The sequence below is a fragment of the Colobus angolensis genome, unplaced genomic scaffold, assembly GCF_000951035.1.
Source record: "Colobus angolensis palliatus isolate OR3802 unplaced genomic scaffold, Cang.pa_1.0 Scaffold3, whole genome shotgun sequence".
In the NCBI taxonomy this organism is placed as follows: domain Eukaryota; kingdom Metazoa; phylum Chordata; class Mammalia; order Primates; family Cercopithecidae; genus Colobus; species Colobus angolensis.
In genome coordinates, this window is record NW_012116265.1 from 22,546,915 (window position 1) to 22,565,961 (window position 19,047).

At 41.2% G+C, this 19,047-nt stretch overlaps 1 protein-coding gene across 4 annotated transcripts in view; it reads right to left on the bottom strand.

The window, feature by feature from the left end:
* The window catches only part of SIPA1L1 (signal-induced proliferation-associated 1 like 1), a 221,344-nt gene that overhangs the window by 50,054 nt on the left and 152,243 nt on the right, over positions 1-19,047 (bottom strand). For all 4 annotated transcript variants that reach the window (XM_011949634.1, XM_011949633.1, XM_011949635.1 and 1 more), the window contains 3 exons: positions 13,209-13,782; positions 12,294-12,568; positions 3,391-3,660 (listed from right to left, as the gene is read on the bottom strand). In XM_011949634.1, coding sequence (XP_011805024.1) covers positions 3,391-3,660; positions 12,294-12,568; positions 13,209-13,782 — 1,119 coding nt within the window. The remainder of the gene's footprint in view (positions 1-3,390; positions 3,661-12,293; positions 12,569-13,208; positions 13,783-19,047) is intronic.

Sequence of the window (19,047 nt, forward strand, 5' to 3'; positions counted from 1 at the left end):
GAACCGTGTTGGATCCGGCCATGATGACTTAAGTGGGCAGATTTGGGGAGCACTGAAGGAGTAGACTTGAGATGGCTGCTAACTTAAGCTTAAGTATAGCTGGTATCTCTATGGTTAAACACAATTTCCCCAACCTAGGGGAGACAAAAAATGAATGCAATGAACAACTGTAAAGCATTCTTTAGTCACAGTATTAGGCCACACCATTACTGGTAAGGCAAGATTCACGGTCTGGCAGACTCTGTCATTTATTTTCATGATTTATGATTCCTCTGAAAGGTCCAAATTATACTTGGTGAGTACAAGGTACAAATTGTATATGGCACTCAGGACGGCGCTGGTATGTAGGGGAGAGTCAGATGGACGAGGGATGCCCCAGTACTCTTCATTTCTGTATCTCAGTAAGGTATTTTGTTCTCAGTAGGACTAGGACTATAGAGGGGATACTTAAAGTTTTCAGTTATGTTTTACTAAATTTCATGAGGGAAATTATATTCTAAGGTGAACTTTATGCATCTGGGGACTCAAGAAGGACTGAGGAAGTATTTCTGATAAAAGTCATGAATCTGCTCTATCCTGAAATATTCCTGGAGTCACAGTAGCAAAACAAAGTTTCTCAAACACGAGTAGCCTGTATCCTAAACTCTTTGGACCAGAAATGCTTTGGCGTTTGGATGCTTTTGGACTTTGAAATATTTGCATTACACTTGCAGCTGAGCATCCCTAATCTGAGTATCTGAAATCCTCCAATGAGCATTTCCTTTGAGTATCATGTCAGTGCTCAAAAAGTTTTAGATTTTTGTAGTATTATGGATTTCAGACTTTTGGATTAGGATATTCAATCTATAGTACTTTCTTTGTATGCCTCAAAATTAAAACTTAAAATATATTTTTTACTAAAAATTAGGAATGATGGGGTAAGAAACTGAACTTTAAATTTTCATAAAAGAATAATATCCATCCAATTAATTACCATGTATTTCAAAATGAAGATGACCCAAATCATCCTAATATCCTGGAAACCACAGGACTGAGATCTCACATGTCATCTAAGCCCTGCATCCTAAGAGCTGAAATCCCAGTCTAGTGTACTTAATATATACCAGAGACTAAGGGGGCAGTGAGTAGAGGTAAAATTTTCCTGAAAACCTCGTCAGCCCCACCTACAGCCCTTTTACCTCTACAGCTTAGAGAATCACAAGCTACTCTAACAGTCCTCTAGAAGGAGCACTTACTGAGATACATTTTCCACTGGGTGGAGTAAAGAAGAAAGGCAGAGACAAGTACACACAGAAATCACCTCTAGAACTCAAGGATCTACATCTGGAAAAAATGGAGTTCTGCATTCTCTAGCAGTGAAACTGCTCCCATCGAAAGATGATATTCAGCTACAAAAAATGTTTTCCCTTTTGAAGGCCAGTATGACTGGCAAGGAGCTTTAGTTTCTGTTGCAGAAATTAAATTCAACATGGAATCAAAATACATTCTCAAATGGAATACTGTATAAAGGAAATGACACAAAACCAATTTCACTTGTGAAAGCCTGCTGATTGTTCTGGAGAGAAAGAAAACAGCGTTGAGGTGGAAAAGGTCCTTCTCTATACAATGATTTCCTGGGTTCATCTTTCAAAATGGGGGCCAAATCATGAATTCCAGTTAGCACACACCTCAGAGGCAGCCAAGTCTGGAATGTGTCAAACAAAGAATTGACTCAGAGGTCTCTTGGATGTTTTCCTCCTCAAAAATAAGGAAAGAGAGAGGAGTCCAGATGGTAATGGGGCCACTATGGGAGAGGAAACTCTTATTGAGATAAATAGCAAGGCTCTGTAAATAGATTTCCAGGATGAAATGAGAAACTGTAAAAAGATGACTATTTTTTTGCTTTGTCTGCTTTAATTAAATTTTGTTTGTCTGTTTTTATTAAATTATTTCTACATAGTATCCTAGTAACCTAAAATAGTTAAGTGGCAATGTTTCATGCAACAGCTCAAAAGTCAGACTAAGATAAAGAATTCATAGTGTGGTTTCTAAAGCTTCCTGCTCTCTGTTCCCAAACTGGAGCAGTGATGATATACGTATTATCTGGGAACCGTTTTACTCAGCATCCTGCTCCTGCCAGACCTGGTTCTTGCCGCTCACAGGAATCAGGCTCACGTTTTGGCCTCCACGCAGACCCTCCCCTCTCCCCAACACAGTTTCAGAATATAGACTTCTCCCCAGGTCTAAGGGTTTTCACAAAAACATTCTGAGATGTGATTAAGGCAAGCAGAAGAGATGGGGAAAGGACAGTGGATGGACAGAAAGAAGCTGACTTCTAGGCTAGGCGTGGTGGCTCACACTGTAATCCCAGCTACTTGGGAAGCTGAGACAGGAGACTTGCTTGAACCTGGGAGGCAGAGGTTGAAGTGAGCCAAGATCATGCCACTGCACTCCAGCCTGGGTGACAGAGTGAGACTCTGTCTCAAAAAAAAAAAAAAAAAAAAGAAGTTGATGGCTTCTAGCAGACCACTAGCAGATTATTCAATTAAACTGTCTCCTCCTTTAGTGTACACGATTTGAGGTAACCAAATTTATAGTACAATTACTTAAAATCTATATAGCCAACTTCTATTCCCATTTTGAAAGTACTTCATCTAGTTTAATTTTAGGTCTGGACTCTAGTTCAAAGTGCTGCAGTTTACTGTTAATTCCAGACAAAAGTGCTAGGGCATCCTTGTAAAGGCAGTGTTAATCCACTACCTTTTGGAAGGGAATCCTCTATGGCTTTCAATTTAACAACAACCTTTGGTTTCTTACTTTCTAGGATCCCTCAGTCCCTCTCCTTCTGGCTTAATTTTACTCAGGACTAAGTGTTTTAACTTATATCCATGTATCATCTTCTCCTCACTATTCTGTCCTATTTTCATAGTAGTGAAAAATATGTTTGTGTTATACTAGTCTTCCTTCCTCATAATCCTTTATTAATAAAGTGACAAAAACATAGTCAACCAAAAACCTGCCTTCTGTTGCTCTTATATCATCGTTTTGTCCCAAAATGATGAAGACTGTCAAGGATGACATATGGTCACTGTCACCTCAAAGAGTCTGCTGAATTCTCATCCACAGGGTCACTAAGCATGTAGTAACGACATCTGTTGATAATCACACAGAAATTAAAGAGCAAAGCACAAATACCACTGTGCAGAGCTGAAGGCTTTGCTAGAATCAATCTCTGTTCATCCTTATGGCTCTAGAACACTACCATGCTTTGAAAGCCACTATAGTATGCACCTCAGTTTAATTCTTTGTTTCTAGTAAAATATGAGAAGGCCTAAAAGTAGTGCTTATGGGTCTGTGTTACTTACATTCGGGGCAGAGAGAGAGCGAGCAAACCTTTGCAGGCACACTTACCGCCTCTCTAGTGGGCGCCCGTCACTGGAGATGCTACGAGGGATGTTGGCAGCTCTTTCTGGAGGAGGCATCTTCCCATCTCCTTTTCCAGCATTCAGCCGCGAGGTCATGGGACTCTGCATCTGGGACGGGACTTGAGGTGAATGAGGCCCCTTGCTGGTGTTCCTCTGCCATTTGTTATTATTTCGGAAGGGAAACTTGAATTCGTATGAAACACCTTCATTCATTTTGTACTCCATCACTGGCATGCGGTAGGTTTCAGAGCAACTCCTATTAGGGGCAAGGCATAAGGAGAAACACAATGGATACCGCTTTTTCTTGTTGGTGGAACCACATTGATTCTCATTAACACTTAAAAATGGATCCACAATTTCACCCTCTGTTTCAAACCACCTTTCAATCTTTGGGCCCTATACTTATTTTCTTTTCAAAAACCAGAACCCAAGGAAGTATTACAATGTATGTTCCTTTACTCAGTCCCAATTGTTGAGTGTGAGATATGGAGTCTTTAAAAAACAATGGGACCCATGGTTACCCTGGGGGTGGCCGCACTACTGAGACCTGAGGAGGAAAAGCCACCAGGACAGCATGACAGGGGCATATCTGAGAGCACGAAGTCTCAACGGAAGCAAGCGGCTTCACACACCCACCACTGCACATGGTGACTGGGTTCTGAAAGGGTATATGAGCAGCTTCACATACCCACCAGGGCACATTGTGACCAGGCTCCAAAAGGGTGAAAGAGCAGCTTAACACACCTGCCACTGTACACTGTGACTGGGGTCCCAAAAGGGTGTACAAGCAACTTCCCACACCCGCCACTGCATACTGTGATTGAGCTCTGAAAGGGTCTATAAGCAGTTTCACACACCCGCCACTGCACATCATGACTGGGCTCCAAAAGGGTGTATAAGCAGCTTCACACACCCATCACTGCACATCACGACTGGGCTCTGAAAAGGGGTATGAGCAGCTTCACACACCCACCACTGCACATTGTGACCGGACTCTGAAAGGGTGTACGAGCAGCTTCACATACCTGCCCCTACACACTACAACCGGGCTCTGAAAGCGTGTATGAGCAACTTCACACTCCCGCCACCACACATTGCAACTGGGCTCTGAAAGGGTGTCCGAGCAGCTTACAGCCCATTTCACTTTGGACCAGTGACATCACAAGCGCTGTGTAGCCACGTGCCTCCTGTCTTGGACAGTGCAGGCCCAAAGGGCGTCCAGCCAAAGGCCTGGTCTTGATGTGGATGAGGTTGAAGGCGTGGGGAGGGAACGTGAGACATGGAGACAGGGGGGCAGAGTGGAAGGGATTACATAATTGGCTGGCAAGAGAATAAGGACAATGGAAGGTGCCACTCTTTCATGACCTTGTCTACATATCTCAGGGTTGACTCCTGATATTTCAAATGTGTATTCCATAACGCATCCTCTCCCCCACCTTCGGCAGAGTTTTTGTTGTTGGAAAGTGTCGCTTTTGGAGCATGTGCTCAGAAGGAACAATGGCGCCTGCTGTCATCCTTACCTGACTCAGTCACAGCCCACGTCTCCAATGAGTACTTTCTTCTTGGGGTTTCCTTACCAGTATCCCAAATGCACCAAAACCAAGGGTGATCTTAATCTGACCCTCTGCCCAAGGCTCCACTGTATCCCTTTTATGCTTTAATGGCAATGGCTTTTAAACTTTCTGGATGACAACCTAAGTAAGAAATACATTTCACACCGGGACACAGCACCACCACATACACACACAGATGTGCATCCTTCCTCTCAGGTCTTCCGTTTTGCTATATTCTGAGTCAATATACTTCAACCAAAAATACACTGGGCGTAAGCAATGTCCTAAACTGATTTGATGACCTACTTGAGAGTTACGGTCTGCAGTCTGTAGAACACTATTCTATGGCACATTTGACGTTACTTTTAGTAGTTAATGACTGCTATGTCATTAAAACCTTTTCTCTAATAAAACATTTTCTCTAATAGTAAGGAATACTACTTTAGGCTCTGATATAATTTTAAGCTTTGATTCTGGTATTTATGACAAAAATATGCCATTGCAACCCTTTTTTGGTTGTTAATAGAGGTAATACTCAGTGGTATAGTTTAGAGTCTTTCATTTCTGACTACAGTCTTTCATTTCTGACTAAATAAGGCACACTGTAAAGATCTAATGTTCTGGATCTGTAAATACAATGCAAAAATGTTACACTTTACCAAAGGAATATTGATTAAAATTTATAATAATCCACGGAAAAATTTCACTTCTGCTCAAAATCTGGACTAGCTTTGCTTCTCCTCAGCAATGTTTTGGTTTAACTTGTAAACTCAAAGAACATCATCTATGCCCCTTTCTGTTGGCTGCTAGGAACCAGCAAATGTACAGAACTTTATTATTATGTATTTTGGGCACCAATTTTCCAAAAATTTTTACCTAGACCATGTTTTGCTTTCACTACTACCTCTTCCACCTCAAATTCCCTAGCTAAGCTTCTTTTTTGATACTGTACAACTACTTTGTCTTTCTGAGACAAGGTCTTGCTGTGCTGCCTAGGCTGGAGTGCTGTGACGTGATCAAGGTTCACCACAGTCTCAACCTACTGGACTCAAGTGATCCTCCCATCTCAGCCTCCTGAGTAGCTGGGACTACAGGTGTGCACTGCCACGCTCAGCTAATTTTTGTATTTTTTGTAGAGACAGGGTTTCTCCATGTTGACCAGACTGGTCTCAAACTCCTGAGCTCAAGTGATGTACCTGTCTCGGCTTCCCAAAGTACTGGGATTCCAGGCATAAGCCACTGTGCCCAGCCCACAAGTATTTTCATGGGTTAAGTCCACTTTGCATCAGGCAGAGAATAAAACAAATAATGATAATGGTAACAGACACAATAACAGTAATAAAGGAATATCAAACAGACAAGTTAGTTTATCTTTGGGCTTCTTCAAACACTCTTTGAAATAGTCTTTTAAACTGCTTAACATTTAGTATGAAAACTAGCTAGAAGGCCTCTCTGGCCAAACATGTTGTCTTCCCTATAGTCTATATTTTATTTCCACTATTCATAACATATAACTAGAAACTTTCTTCGTATCCCACATTGGCCAAATACAGTATGATAAAGTCTGAGCAGAGAGAAGATTCATTCATAAACAATGAATAAGCACAGAAGGTTCTGCAGAGCTAAACTTCAGTACTCACCATTTCTGATTGCCTTTCGTGGCCAGGGTAACCATCACTGGCTTCCTGGTCTCTTACTTATCTCAGTAAAACAGAAGAATGATATGCAGAATCAAGAAGTATACAACAGACTGAAGAATGCAGATAAAAACTGGCTTTTAATGCTATGCATAAACTTTCATAAAAGGATTTTTATTATATCATTCTAAGTAAAATTCTGTGTTGAAGAATGATAACTCTAATAATACCTATAACTTAAATTGGGCCAGGCATGAATTTAGCCACATTACAGCAACTCTGTGAAGTGGATGCTATTATTACCCCCCTCTTTGTAGAGGAGGAAATAGAGGCCTAGAGAGATTAACTTGCCCAAGTTTACACAGCCAGCAGGTGGCAAAGCCAGGATTTGAACCCATAGAATTAATACGTACTATGTAGGTAAGACTACGTAGGTTAGTCTTATTTTAGTCATTAACTACACCATTCCCATTCTCCAAGGAAAATTCAACAACTTTTATAAAACCCAAGTAAAGGGCTACGGCCAGCAGGAATTACAATGTCAATGCTAAAAGTGATAAGAGGTGACCTGCCAAAACCCTAAATTAATGGAAAAGCTACTCCATCCCCTTATTCTGTTTTTCAGTCTTTGTATTCTTTCTCTTTTAATCTTTTATTTCTCATAACTCTCTCCTTTTTCCTTAAGACCCTATGGAATATAGAGAAATGGTTGACTAGGAAATTGAACAGAACATCACAACACTGAACTCACAAGTCAGAAAAGTTTTATGTTTGAGGATGGCTTGGTCCTTTAAGCCATGTGACTCTGGCTTGGAAAAAACACATAAACTCTTTGAATCAAAACTCACCTGAAAAATGACAGATCTGAACCAGATGATTTGTAATTGCCCTCTTCACTCTAAAGCAGTATGCTTTAGCACTTTAAAATACTGAATTTTTAAAATGAAGAAAAAATGCTGTGATCTGTTCTTATTTAAGAGGTAATATGGTCTTATGTAGCCTGTTTGTTTTTAGCTTGTCATTTTGAATGGCCCTTAATTGCTTTCTTTACGAACTGTAGGCTAGTGTCCCTCAACAGAATAAAGGGTTGACCACTCCATGCAATACCATCCAGAACATCACAATTTAGTCTGTTCATCCAGGTACTTTTCACCTTGTCACGGGAATGAAGTTGAAGACCCAGAGGTCACAGACACTAATCTATTGACTCTGGCTACGTACTCCAGAGGGGTGACAGTTGGGGGATGAGAATCAGGCAAGTCTTGCATAAGGGGCCTGCTCACTCCAGGGAGGTTTTCCAGTGAAGTCTACCAGGACTGTGTCCATGGGGCTGTCATGCTAGCTGGTTCCATTCACTCTTTGGGAAGCAACTGAACTTCTCCCAGCCTCACTCTCATCATTATTTTAATAAAAATGAAGCTGCTGATACAGAAGTACTGGGAAGGGAACAGCATGGTCCCTTTAAATGATATGAAAGCAAAAAAGGGAAGTGCTGGGTACAGGAAGGCGTGGTCCCCGGCTAGGGCTCCACCCCCACGGATCTAGCTGAGGACAGGAACTCCTGCCTTCACACCCAGATGTTGCATTTCCCAAGACCACCCTTGGCCCCTGACGCACCCCCATCCTGTGGCTATAAAGACCCCAGACCCTAGCAAGGCAAGGACAGAAGCGGCTGGACGTCGACAGCAGCACATCTGTGGAGGAACACACAGGTGGAGGAATACACAGGTGGCTGGATGTCAAGAGGAATGCACCAACAGGCACCTGCATGCTGGCAGTCTACCAACCGGCAGAACCACGCAGAGTTTGGCTGGGGCAGTCAGAGGAGAGCCCAGGTCACCAAGTGGCCTAACTCCACAGAAAAACTGTCTCCCTTCTGGCTCCCCATCTGCTGAGAGCTACTTGCAGTCAATACAACCTTACACTCATTCTCCAAGTCCACATGTCATCTGATTCTTCTGGTACGCCAAGGCGAAAAACCTTGGGATACAGAGAACCCTCTGTCCTTGTGATAAGGCAGGGGTCTAATTGAACTGGTTAACATAAGCCACCTACAGACAGCAAAATTAAAAGAGCAAAACTAAAAAAGCACCCTGTAACACACGCCCCCTGGGGCTTCAGGAGCTATAAACATTCACCCCTAGATACTGCCGTGGGGTCAGAGTCCCACAGCCTGCCCATCTGGATGCTCCCCTAGAGGTTCGCACAGTGGGGCACTGAAGAAGTGAACCACACCCTCATCACGCACCCTGTGAGGGGGACAAGGGAACTTTTCCCGTTTCACTGCCGTGAGAATTAAAAAAGAAAATGCCTGGCACCTAGTAGGGGCTCAGAAAGTTTGCTATAGTCTCCCTGTCTTCTCTTTAAAAAGTTGTAGTTTGGAAACGATTCATAAAGGGCATATTTTCTAAGAACAGGGAAGAGACCCTTGTTTTCCATGTTATTTATTTATTTATTTATTTTTATTTTTTTGAGATGGAGTCTCCCTCTGTAACCCAGGTTGGAGTGCAATGGTGCGATCTCAGCTCACTGCAACCTCTGCCTCCTGGGTCAAGTGATTCTCCTACCTCAGCCCCCCAAGTAGCTGAGATTACAGGCATGCGCCACCACACCCAGCTAACTTTTTTTGTATTTTTAGTAGAGAAGGGGTTTCACCATGTTGGTCAGGCTGGTCTCAAACTCCTGACCTCAAATGATTCACCAGCCTCGGCCTCCCATTACAGGCTTTTACATGTTATTTAAGTACCACTTTTTTGTTATTGAACTATTACATATATTTTAAAAGCTGCATTTTCAAAATGAATGACTCTCCCGTGTGAACACACAAATCCATTTGTGTTTGTATTAGATCCTGGGGGTGTTTGTATTACATACAGTCACCACCTCCCCCATCCCCTCACCTGTGGGGACCCTCTCAGGGTCCTGGCGACCCTAAGAACCACCAGGCTGAGGGGCAGAGGAGCAGCTTGCCTCAAGGAGGCCTGTCCTGCCTCTCACTGCGCTGCAGTGACTGGTGGTAAAGTTCCAGCTGACAAAGAAGAGAATGACTATTTAAAGAACAGAGTAATTAGTCGCTAGAAAAACAGCAGTGGGAGTGTGAAGTGCGGAGGAGAAGAAAAAAATGACACAAGAGCATTATTCTGTTTTGTTGAAAACTGTAACAAGGTGTTAATGCTTCAACTGCTCCCTTTGAAGTTATTTCTAAAGGAAGGAGAAAGGAGCAGGCTTTCAGCCCTCCAAAGGCATCAAGGCATTTCCCACCTGCCCTGCCCAGGTCTGACTTTTCAGATGGAAACTGTATGGCTTTTCAGACGGGAACTGTAGTGAAAGAGGCCCCATGTCTCCCTCTCGGCTGGTGGGGCTGTGCAGTGCACTAATCCTTTCCCCAGCCTCCCCTCCTGGCACCCAAACGACATGTCACCAGCAGCTCCACTGGCTCCTCCGGGAAGGCCTGAGCACGTCACAGCGGTGTGACAGCTCATTCACTCCCTGGTGTGCTGGAGCTGGTAATCATCCCATCTACCCCAATGCTGCCTGCAGTGACATCACGTCGGTAGCTTGGAACCAGCTACAGTGGGAGTACCTGCGCCACAGAAATCAGCAAATATTACAAATAAAGTTTTCTTCCCCTCAGCAGAAAGCCAACTTACCAGCACATCACTGCTAATTCTGGTGTATAAGGAAAGAATCTGTGCTCTAAGCACACAACGTGGCAGTTCAGAGCCTGGACTCTGACGTTAGACCTAAATTTGCCAGATGAGCTTAGCAAGTTACAACCTTTGAGTCTCGGTTACTTATAAAACAGGGATGCTACTAACACTATCACAAGAGAGGGTTGTTATAAGAATTAAATGCACTAATCCACTAAAAAGTGCTTTTTTCAGGGCCTGGCATATTAAAGTAAAAAACTGAATACATTAGTTATTTTCACTGACACACCACAATATATCTAGTCTAGTACACCTCCTATCATAGCTCCATCTATCCAGGTCTAGGCCTCTTATCCATCTTTCTAGTAACAGCTATTTACAATTTCGATATCTGTACTGTTGTCTCATCCCACCCACAATCACACAAACTCACTTCCCTCTCCTTTCCCGCATATAAACCTGGGAGCCTAGATACAGGGGAAAGACTTCTGAGCGGGCAAGGTGGTGTCATAAGGTCGCGGGCTCCATATTTCAGTAGACAGTTCTTAAACTAACATCTGTAACTCTTTACTGTCGGTAATTAAGGTTGACAATTTACAAAGCTTGGTTATCTTCTCCCGTTTATAACTGTCTGTTCAGAAGCAATAAAGTAGATAATTTGAAGGACAGACAGCAGAGAAAGAGACAAGGAGGGCAGCAGGGCTGAAGACTGTTGTAAGCAAGAACCCCACTGCCTTTCTGAGCCACCTCACATCATTCTTTAAATCACAGTTCAGCACATTACTTAACATTTAATGATGACATGCTTGGGGAAACCAGAAAAGGCTAATAAGGTTCATTAGACCTGGTTAACTAAGGCAGGGTATGTGGGTAGGGCAGTTTCTGAATATTTACTCCTCTCCAAAACAGGTGAAATTATAAGTTCATATTTTGATTTCCAGGGAAATGCAGTCATCCAAAAGGCAGTTCTTCAAACTATCAGACAAAGGAATTTTTCTATATTTTGACATATACATAATCCCTAGGCCATCTAGGAGGTAAGCGGTATTAGGAAATACTACCCCGAGCAAAGTATATAAAACACATACACGCACACACACATATACATTTGCTGCTCTTTACTTTTTAAAAGACACAAATAGCCCATCATAACCATTAACTTTCTACCATCTGATATTCACAAATTCATGAGAGCTCAGGTGTAGGACTGGTCATCTTAGTGGCAAAATAGGGCACAGAACACTGTCTTGGCTTTAGAAAGCCCAAGAATCAATTGCCAAAGCCTAAGAGAAATTCTTAGAAAATAATGGCATAAAATAAAAAGATTTTAAAACTAGCAAAAATAGCATGTGCATGTCCAAAGGAGAAAATAAACAGTTGATTAAATTTCTTCCCGCAGGAAACCTCCCCAGAGACACAGAAATTAAATTTTCAACAGTGCTGCTAGCTTGGCAGGAGCTGTGGGGGGCTGGGTGGGGCAGGGAGCGCCTAGGTTTTCCCTTCTGGAAAAGACTAGGAACCAAAATGCCAAAGCACCATGAGCAGGGGCAGCTCACCTGAAGCCAAACCCTAGCACATGCAGATACAGTTAGGAAAAGAGGCTGCCAGACTGAGACAGCAAAGGTCCAAACAATTGCTGAGTTTTGGGCAGCAATTGAAAGAAAGAAGAGAATAAGAGCATCATGGAACATAAAAGAAAAACATTATGACAATTTGAGATGCTGAGTGTCTTTTAATGCTAAGTGTTGAATGTTTCTCAGCTCCTAGTGGAAGATTCTTAAGACATATATTACCTGACTTCTCTATCTGTAATGGCAACCTTATAAATCCAGAGATGGATTTATAAATCCCATTTAGTCACTCTTTCCAGCTGCTGTTGCCACACACTGAAAGGGAGCTTCGTCCTGAGTCAGACTCCATGGATGAAACATTCAGCATCACATGTAATCTATTGTTCTTCACAACACCCTACTCCACTACTAGATGTTCTACATGGTACGCAAATCCTGCACTTGAGTCTCAGGCCCACAGCTGCCTCTTCAGACCTACCTCCGTGGGGTGCAGTCATCATGGGGGGGAATGATGACAACCTTCACCGTGACAGATGTTCTCAGGAGGTCGATCATCTGCTCATGGCTCAGAGTGGCAACTGCCACCTTGCAGATCTCCACCAGGCGACTGCCCTGCCTCAGCCCTGCCTGCCAGGCATAACCGTAGGGCTCCACATCTGCCACGATGCCCTCATAGTTGACATGGAAGCCAAGCTGTCCTAGCCCATTTCTTCGCAGAGTCATCTCCACCGATTCACAGCCTTTGGAAACAAACTAGACAAGGAAATAAAAGATACTGTGGTTTAAAGCAATAGGGTATTAAGTGGTAGACAAGGAACTGGAAAATCATTGCAAGCAGGCTTAGTTCTGAATATCTTATTGCCAGCTGAAGAGCAGTCTGGTTATTTCTTCTTCACTAGTCTCCTATTCATTAGGCCAAAAGGAATATACTTGTTGCATCCAAAAAGCTAAACAGCTTCCCTGAAGTTACAAGGAAACCTCTACCAGAAACCTACAGGGAGCTGGCAGTAAATAGAAATCATATACTGCTACTCACTTAGCCTTTGTAAAATTCAAGGCAGCAGATACTCAAACATTCTTTTCAGCACCACCACCAGATGACTGGGCTGCAGCACCAGGGAACAAGTCACATGTAAATGGGTTTTGAACACACACACACACACACACACACACACACACACACAGAGTAAATGTGTCTTCTCCAACTTGTTCTACTTTTCCGAAACATCCATGTAAAACACAAGCATGAGATAAACTCGGTTTGCTTCATACATCAAGGGAGTTTTCAGAGAAGCTAATAACAGAGTGCAAGGTTCAGTAACTTGGCTCTAGTCTGTACTGAAAGCTTTATGAAAGAGAAACTGCATATAAGGAAGTACAAGGAAAGACTCACCTGCAACCTTTTGACAATTTCTTTGATCTCCTCGTTGTTAATAAAACTCCCCACTGAAACACATTCTCCTCGTTCATAGAAGATTTTGAGGCTGGTGTCAGTTGAAGTCCACCCTATCACATCTCTACAGGAACAATTGAAGACCACGCTCTTTGTTTCCTGTTCAATGAGCACAATGAACTCATTGGAGATCCCTAAAAGACAGTCTAGTTCCATGGCCTTGTTGTAGTCTTCTGCCCGGACTGCCCACACAATGGCCCCCATGCTGCTGAGCTCGGCTCCTGGATATGGCTTAGATTTTTCCTTCTTCTTGGAAGCCAGAGAGATGAATGGAAACTTGCCAGAAGGGTCGATAGGGGTGTTGGTGACATTCTTTTCTGCCAGATCTTTCAGGTATTCCTGGCGGGTCCGAGTTGCCATGGCGCGGAACTTCTCCGATTTATGAGCAGCATTTTCTGCATTAATCACTTTCGCCAAAAGGAAGTCCCTGAACACATTTGACTTAGGGAAAGTGACCCCTTTAGGAATGGGAGGCCCAAAGGAAGGCACATCTCTGGACCTGGTAACAGCCACACTGAGAGACAAAGATCAAAGAGAGCCACGTTAGTATTTCTCAGTCCCACAACATCAGAATAAAATTAATACTTTCCAAAGACAAAGACATATCTCAGATGCAAAATAGCTGCTTATTTTTCCATGAGAAACAACACACATTGCTGCTTAATACGAGCATAGTTTTTCATTCAACCACATTTAGAATTTACACAACATAAATTTTTTTTCCAGGTCAAAAATAAACCTCCCCAAATCCCAAAAGCTAACACTACTAACTTTTTTCTGACAGACAGGAAACTGACCGCAACTCCATGAAAAAAATAGGCTTACTGTAATATTCTGCATAAGACATTTTACACACCTACTAATTGTTTTCAAGGGAGGTTACTGTAACCACATCATCTTTCAGAACAAGCATCCATTCTGTGAGAACGCAAATGTGTTCTCCATTTTAGATATGATGCCTATAAGCAGATAGCTTATATTGAAAATATCAGAAGATGCATGCCACAAAAGAAATGAATAAAATTTTAATAAAACTTAACTAATATTTGTTGGCCTAAGAGTGAGGCATTATGCAACCAGATTAAAAGCATAATTTTAAAATGAAAATTGGAATCTGAGTAATCGTATGAGAATAATCTTTATGTAACAGCAACAATGCTTTAAAATAATATTTTTAAACTGAGCTATTGCTTGGTCCTTTTGGCATTTTATTCTGACAATCTATTTGTAAGAAAAATGTTTTCCTACTCCTGTTCCTTTAAGCAAGATTGATATAAGAAAGCCTGTTCCAGTCATTTCTTCTGAATATATATTCCTAAAATTGGGCCTAAGAAAAGGATCATATGAACATCTGTAACAACCTATCATTTTGAACTTCAAAAGGAAAAAAAAGTAAGTTTATCCTAAAACAACAAAGGAAGTTGTTGATATAGAAATACAGAGGTTGAGTGTTTTATATCATGTCCCAAGATTTTAGTAAAGTTTGACATGGCTGGAAATGATTCTAACACAACAAAGATCCCTTTTTCCAAATTACAAGTGAGCAAATTATGCAATTATACTTAGTATTAGGGAAACAATAAAAAAAATCTGTTTCTTCTGAACTCTTAGAAGAGAAATGGCATAATCAGAGAGAATGCATCTTTCAAATAAAATTGAAGAGTTCTGTTTCACTTTTTCTTTAAGAAGGGGTTGCTTTAAGATATTCAGCTTTGTTTTTCAATAAATAGTTATTTCTTGTGAAAATAAGAAAAATAAAAATCAGCAACTTCAGGATGCAAATTATATTTCTGGTGGAATGGAAAAGCTAAATACTCAGAAGATGCCATGGGATGGCCTATTTGTTGGTTTCACAAGTGTATTTTTAAAAGACTACCTAGTTCACTTCATGACAAGGAACAGTGGCAACCAACACTCCATTTTCTAACTGGAGGAGAGAATTCAGAGACTTCCATATGGCTTAATTATACCAATATGTATTAGGAAGGCAATTTTTCTTGTCTATTGTGAACTGCCTGACTTGAACGCTGACAGCTGTGTAATTTTAATTTGATCGTGTTATTTTCTCTTAAAGTCAAGCAAAATATACTGAAATTCAGGTTTGCTAGATTTTTCTAAGCGGAATCCTGTAAGAATCCAGAAATATTTAGTATCTTTCATTTTAAAATTGGCAATTTCTCATCTGCTAATTTCACTCAAATTGCTATTCTTTCTCAGAAAATATCTGTGATTTTATTTTAAATAAGGAGAGCAAAATGCTTAGCAGGGGGTGTAATTTTAAGCACCCTCCATCTACTTGCTCCTTAAACTAACTGGCTTTCTGCAGATCCATTTATTAACTGATAGAACTTTAGACAAACATAGAGTGAAAACCTACCAATAATTAGAAACAGCTATAATGAACTGTGAGGAAAAGAACTGAATCCTTAACATATAATTTTCAGTGATTCACTGCGGTAGGGAGGTAAATGATACAGGCAGTGAAATCAGTTTCGCATAGTCAGAAATAGAATCCTTACAGAAGATGAGGAAGATGATACCCTGGAGTGCTCTTTTCAAATAAGTGATTTTGTTTCGGATAAATCAAACTGGCAAGGTTTCTACACGGTTAAAAGCTCATTAATTTAGATGCCACAAATTCTGAACTCTTGATAATAAGGCCTGGTTTAAGTTAAACAGAATATTTTGCCTGTGTAAGAAAAAAAGTCTTTCTAGAATCTCAGTTTGCTGTATGTAGTTACTTAAGATATATTAATTATAAATGGTTCTTGGTATTTTTAAAGGTAGATTCCAAAGGGCCTCTGCTTGGCTGTACTTATGTTAGCCTAGCTGGCAATTCTGTGTCTTCTTGGAAATAATACATGCTTTAAAATCATAGCCATGCTTTATTTACCCAGCATTGTTGAGGACTGGAATGTTCTACTCAAAAGGGTTATCTAGATGACAGACAGAGCTAGAGGCTAAAACAGTGATGGAAAGTTATCACAGGAAGGGAACTTAGAGAACTCAATGTTCCTCAAATTCTTTCAATAAAATCTTGGGTTTCATTTGAAAATTCACCTTGATTTTACATTCTACTGAAAAATATTTGTGTTCATTTTCATATAAAAATATCTTCTCACTCCAAAATCTTTGGGTACATTGAGCAACCAGGAAGGTGTCTTGTTTGTATTCTGTGGTTTGACATCTTCCTGAACCTCCGGTTGCACAGCTGGTACAAATTCTTCACTTCTCCAGGAAACAGACACAGAGACGTAAAAGGATTTGCCCAGATTTGTTAGAGAGAGCCAGGATTGGAATGTAAGCTTCTGGACAGCCAAGAGAGTGCTCCACGACAAGCCCACACTTACTCCTTCTGAGGAAGTGCTTTGAAACCTTCTGCTCCTGAGGTGCCTGCTAAAAGGGACCATCCACACGGGTTACATGGCCAAAGAGATGATGAGGCTATTTCTAGTTGATATAGGCCATGTAACACTGGTTGGCATCAAAGAGCTTGGATGAAGTAACAAGTCTTGATACCCAAAGCCAACTTCAAGCTAACACATGAAAATGTTCCAAAGACTACTACTACTTTTTTTTTTTTTTTTTTTTTTTGAGATGGAGTCTCACTCTGTTATCCAGGCTGGAGTGCAGTGGCGCGATCTTGGCTCACTGAAACCTCTGCCTCCCGGGTTCAACCAATTCTCCTGCCTCAGCTTCCCCAGTAGCTGGGACTACAGGCACCCGCCACTTCACCCGGCTAGTTTTTGTTTTTTGTATTTTCAGTAGAGACAGGGTTTCACTGTGTTAGCCAGGATGGTCTCAATCTCCTGCCTCAGCCTCCCAAAGTGCTGGGATTACAAGCGTGAGTCACCACACCCGGCCTGTTTCAAAGATGTCTGAACAGAAGTTTAGTGGATAAAAATTGAGAAATGTAAGACATTTGAACTTTGAAAGCACAATGGAAAAACAGCAATAATCAACAATCCTCAGCCCAAAATTTAAAAGGAAGGTGACACAGAAAACATCAAATGACAGAGGGAAGTTTCCTCTTCTTGGACCCTGGATCAGTTTACTGGCCAGGGCAGCTTCCAAGAAAGCAGATCTGGGCAAAGGACAGGAAAGATCAAATATGTGCCAATCATTATCTTGATTTCTAACAGTATTGATCCACCAGTCACTGAGTACCTACTTTGCGCTCGTCACTTTGCTCTTGCTGAGGATCAAGGCTGAGGATGTCCTGGGCTCAGCCCTCCAGAAACTCAAAGTCTGGTGGGAGCCACAGCCAGTGATTTGAGTCTAGTACAGGGTGCTACTGGTAGCACTTAGGAAAGGCATTTTAGTCCTGGGAGGTCCAGGGAGCCTTCTCAGAAAAAAGAAAAGCAGGAATTCATCAGATGAAGAAGGGAAAGGGGAGTGTGTGAGAGGAGCAGCATGTACAGAGCAGAGGGGCAGAGCACGCTGTTCTGGGGAGTGGTCAGTAGCTCCAAAGGAGTGAGGTAGGCATGGGGTGCAGACTGATGAGACTGAGAGACAGGAGGCCAGACCTGACGCCCCCATGCAGTAAGCTATGCCTGCAAGTCTGAACATTTCTCTAAATGCTTTTAAACACCATGAATGACATAATCAGATTATTGTTTTAGAAAGGTCACCTACAGTGGACAATAGGGATGCTGATTAATTGAGGCTTGAAATAGACTTCCTTAAAGAAATTTCTATCACTTGACCTACTTGGGTTTTTCTTCTTCTCAGTTGAAGCTTGCAAATCCATGTTTTTTTTTAAAGAGAGGAAAGAAGATGAACACAGACATTTAATGGGCATGCATCACAATCCCTCTCTGCCTATGCTAGACATTTTACTTACAGGATTTTAAGTGGAGGTCAAGCAACTTCCCACTGCACTGTTTAACAATTTGGTCTAATTCCAAATGCTTTTTGTACTGTATCATACTCATTCCTTTCAAGAGTTATTACATTTTAATTACTGGGTATGGAAACCTCTCTGAGAGGAGTAACACATATTTCTACCTTCCTAAACATACCTCTGACCACAATTTAACATTTGCTTTGAAGAATCAGGGTCACTGTTATGACTACTTATTCCTATTCTAGTTTTAAAATGAATAACAACTATTTTATTTCATCAACTAGTGTGTCAATGTTCCAATTTACAATTGTTTAGGATGTCCTAAGATTTTCTTTATAGTCTTTTTGTCTAAATTGGGATCCAAATAGGATCCACACATTGCAATTAATTTAGCTTTAAAAAATATTTTATTCTATAGATTCCCTTCCACTTTCTCACTATTTCTTGCAACTTACTTGTTGAAGAAATTGGGCTTTTTGTCTGCAGTTATTCAGGGTCTGAATTTGGTCAACTACAAAGATGTTCCTCTGTCTTTTGTATTTCCTATAAATTGGCTTGTCTGGCAGCTTGATCAGATTCAGATTTAATTTTTTTTAGGGGGTGGCAAAAATAATGCATAGGTGAGGTTGTATTCTTCCATTATGAGGCACATATTTGTCTCTTTTTATGGTATTTGCATCCTTTGATGATCGATGCTTAAATCCATTAAGTCATTAGTTGTTGAAAAATGGTATTATTTTATACTATGTTTCCACAGTGAAGCTCTCAGGAGTAACTGAGGCACACAATAGTTCCCCCTTATCTATGGTTTCACTTTTTGTGGTTTCAGTTAGCCATGGTATAGTACAATAAAGCATTTTGAGAGAGAGACTACATTCATATAACTATTATTAAAGTATATTGTTATAACTGCTATATTTTATTAATTACTGT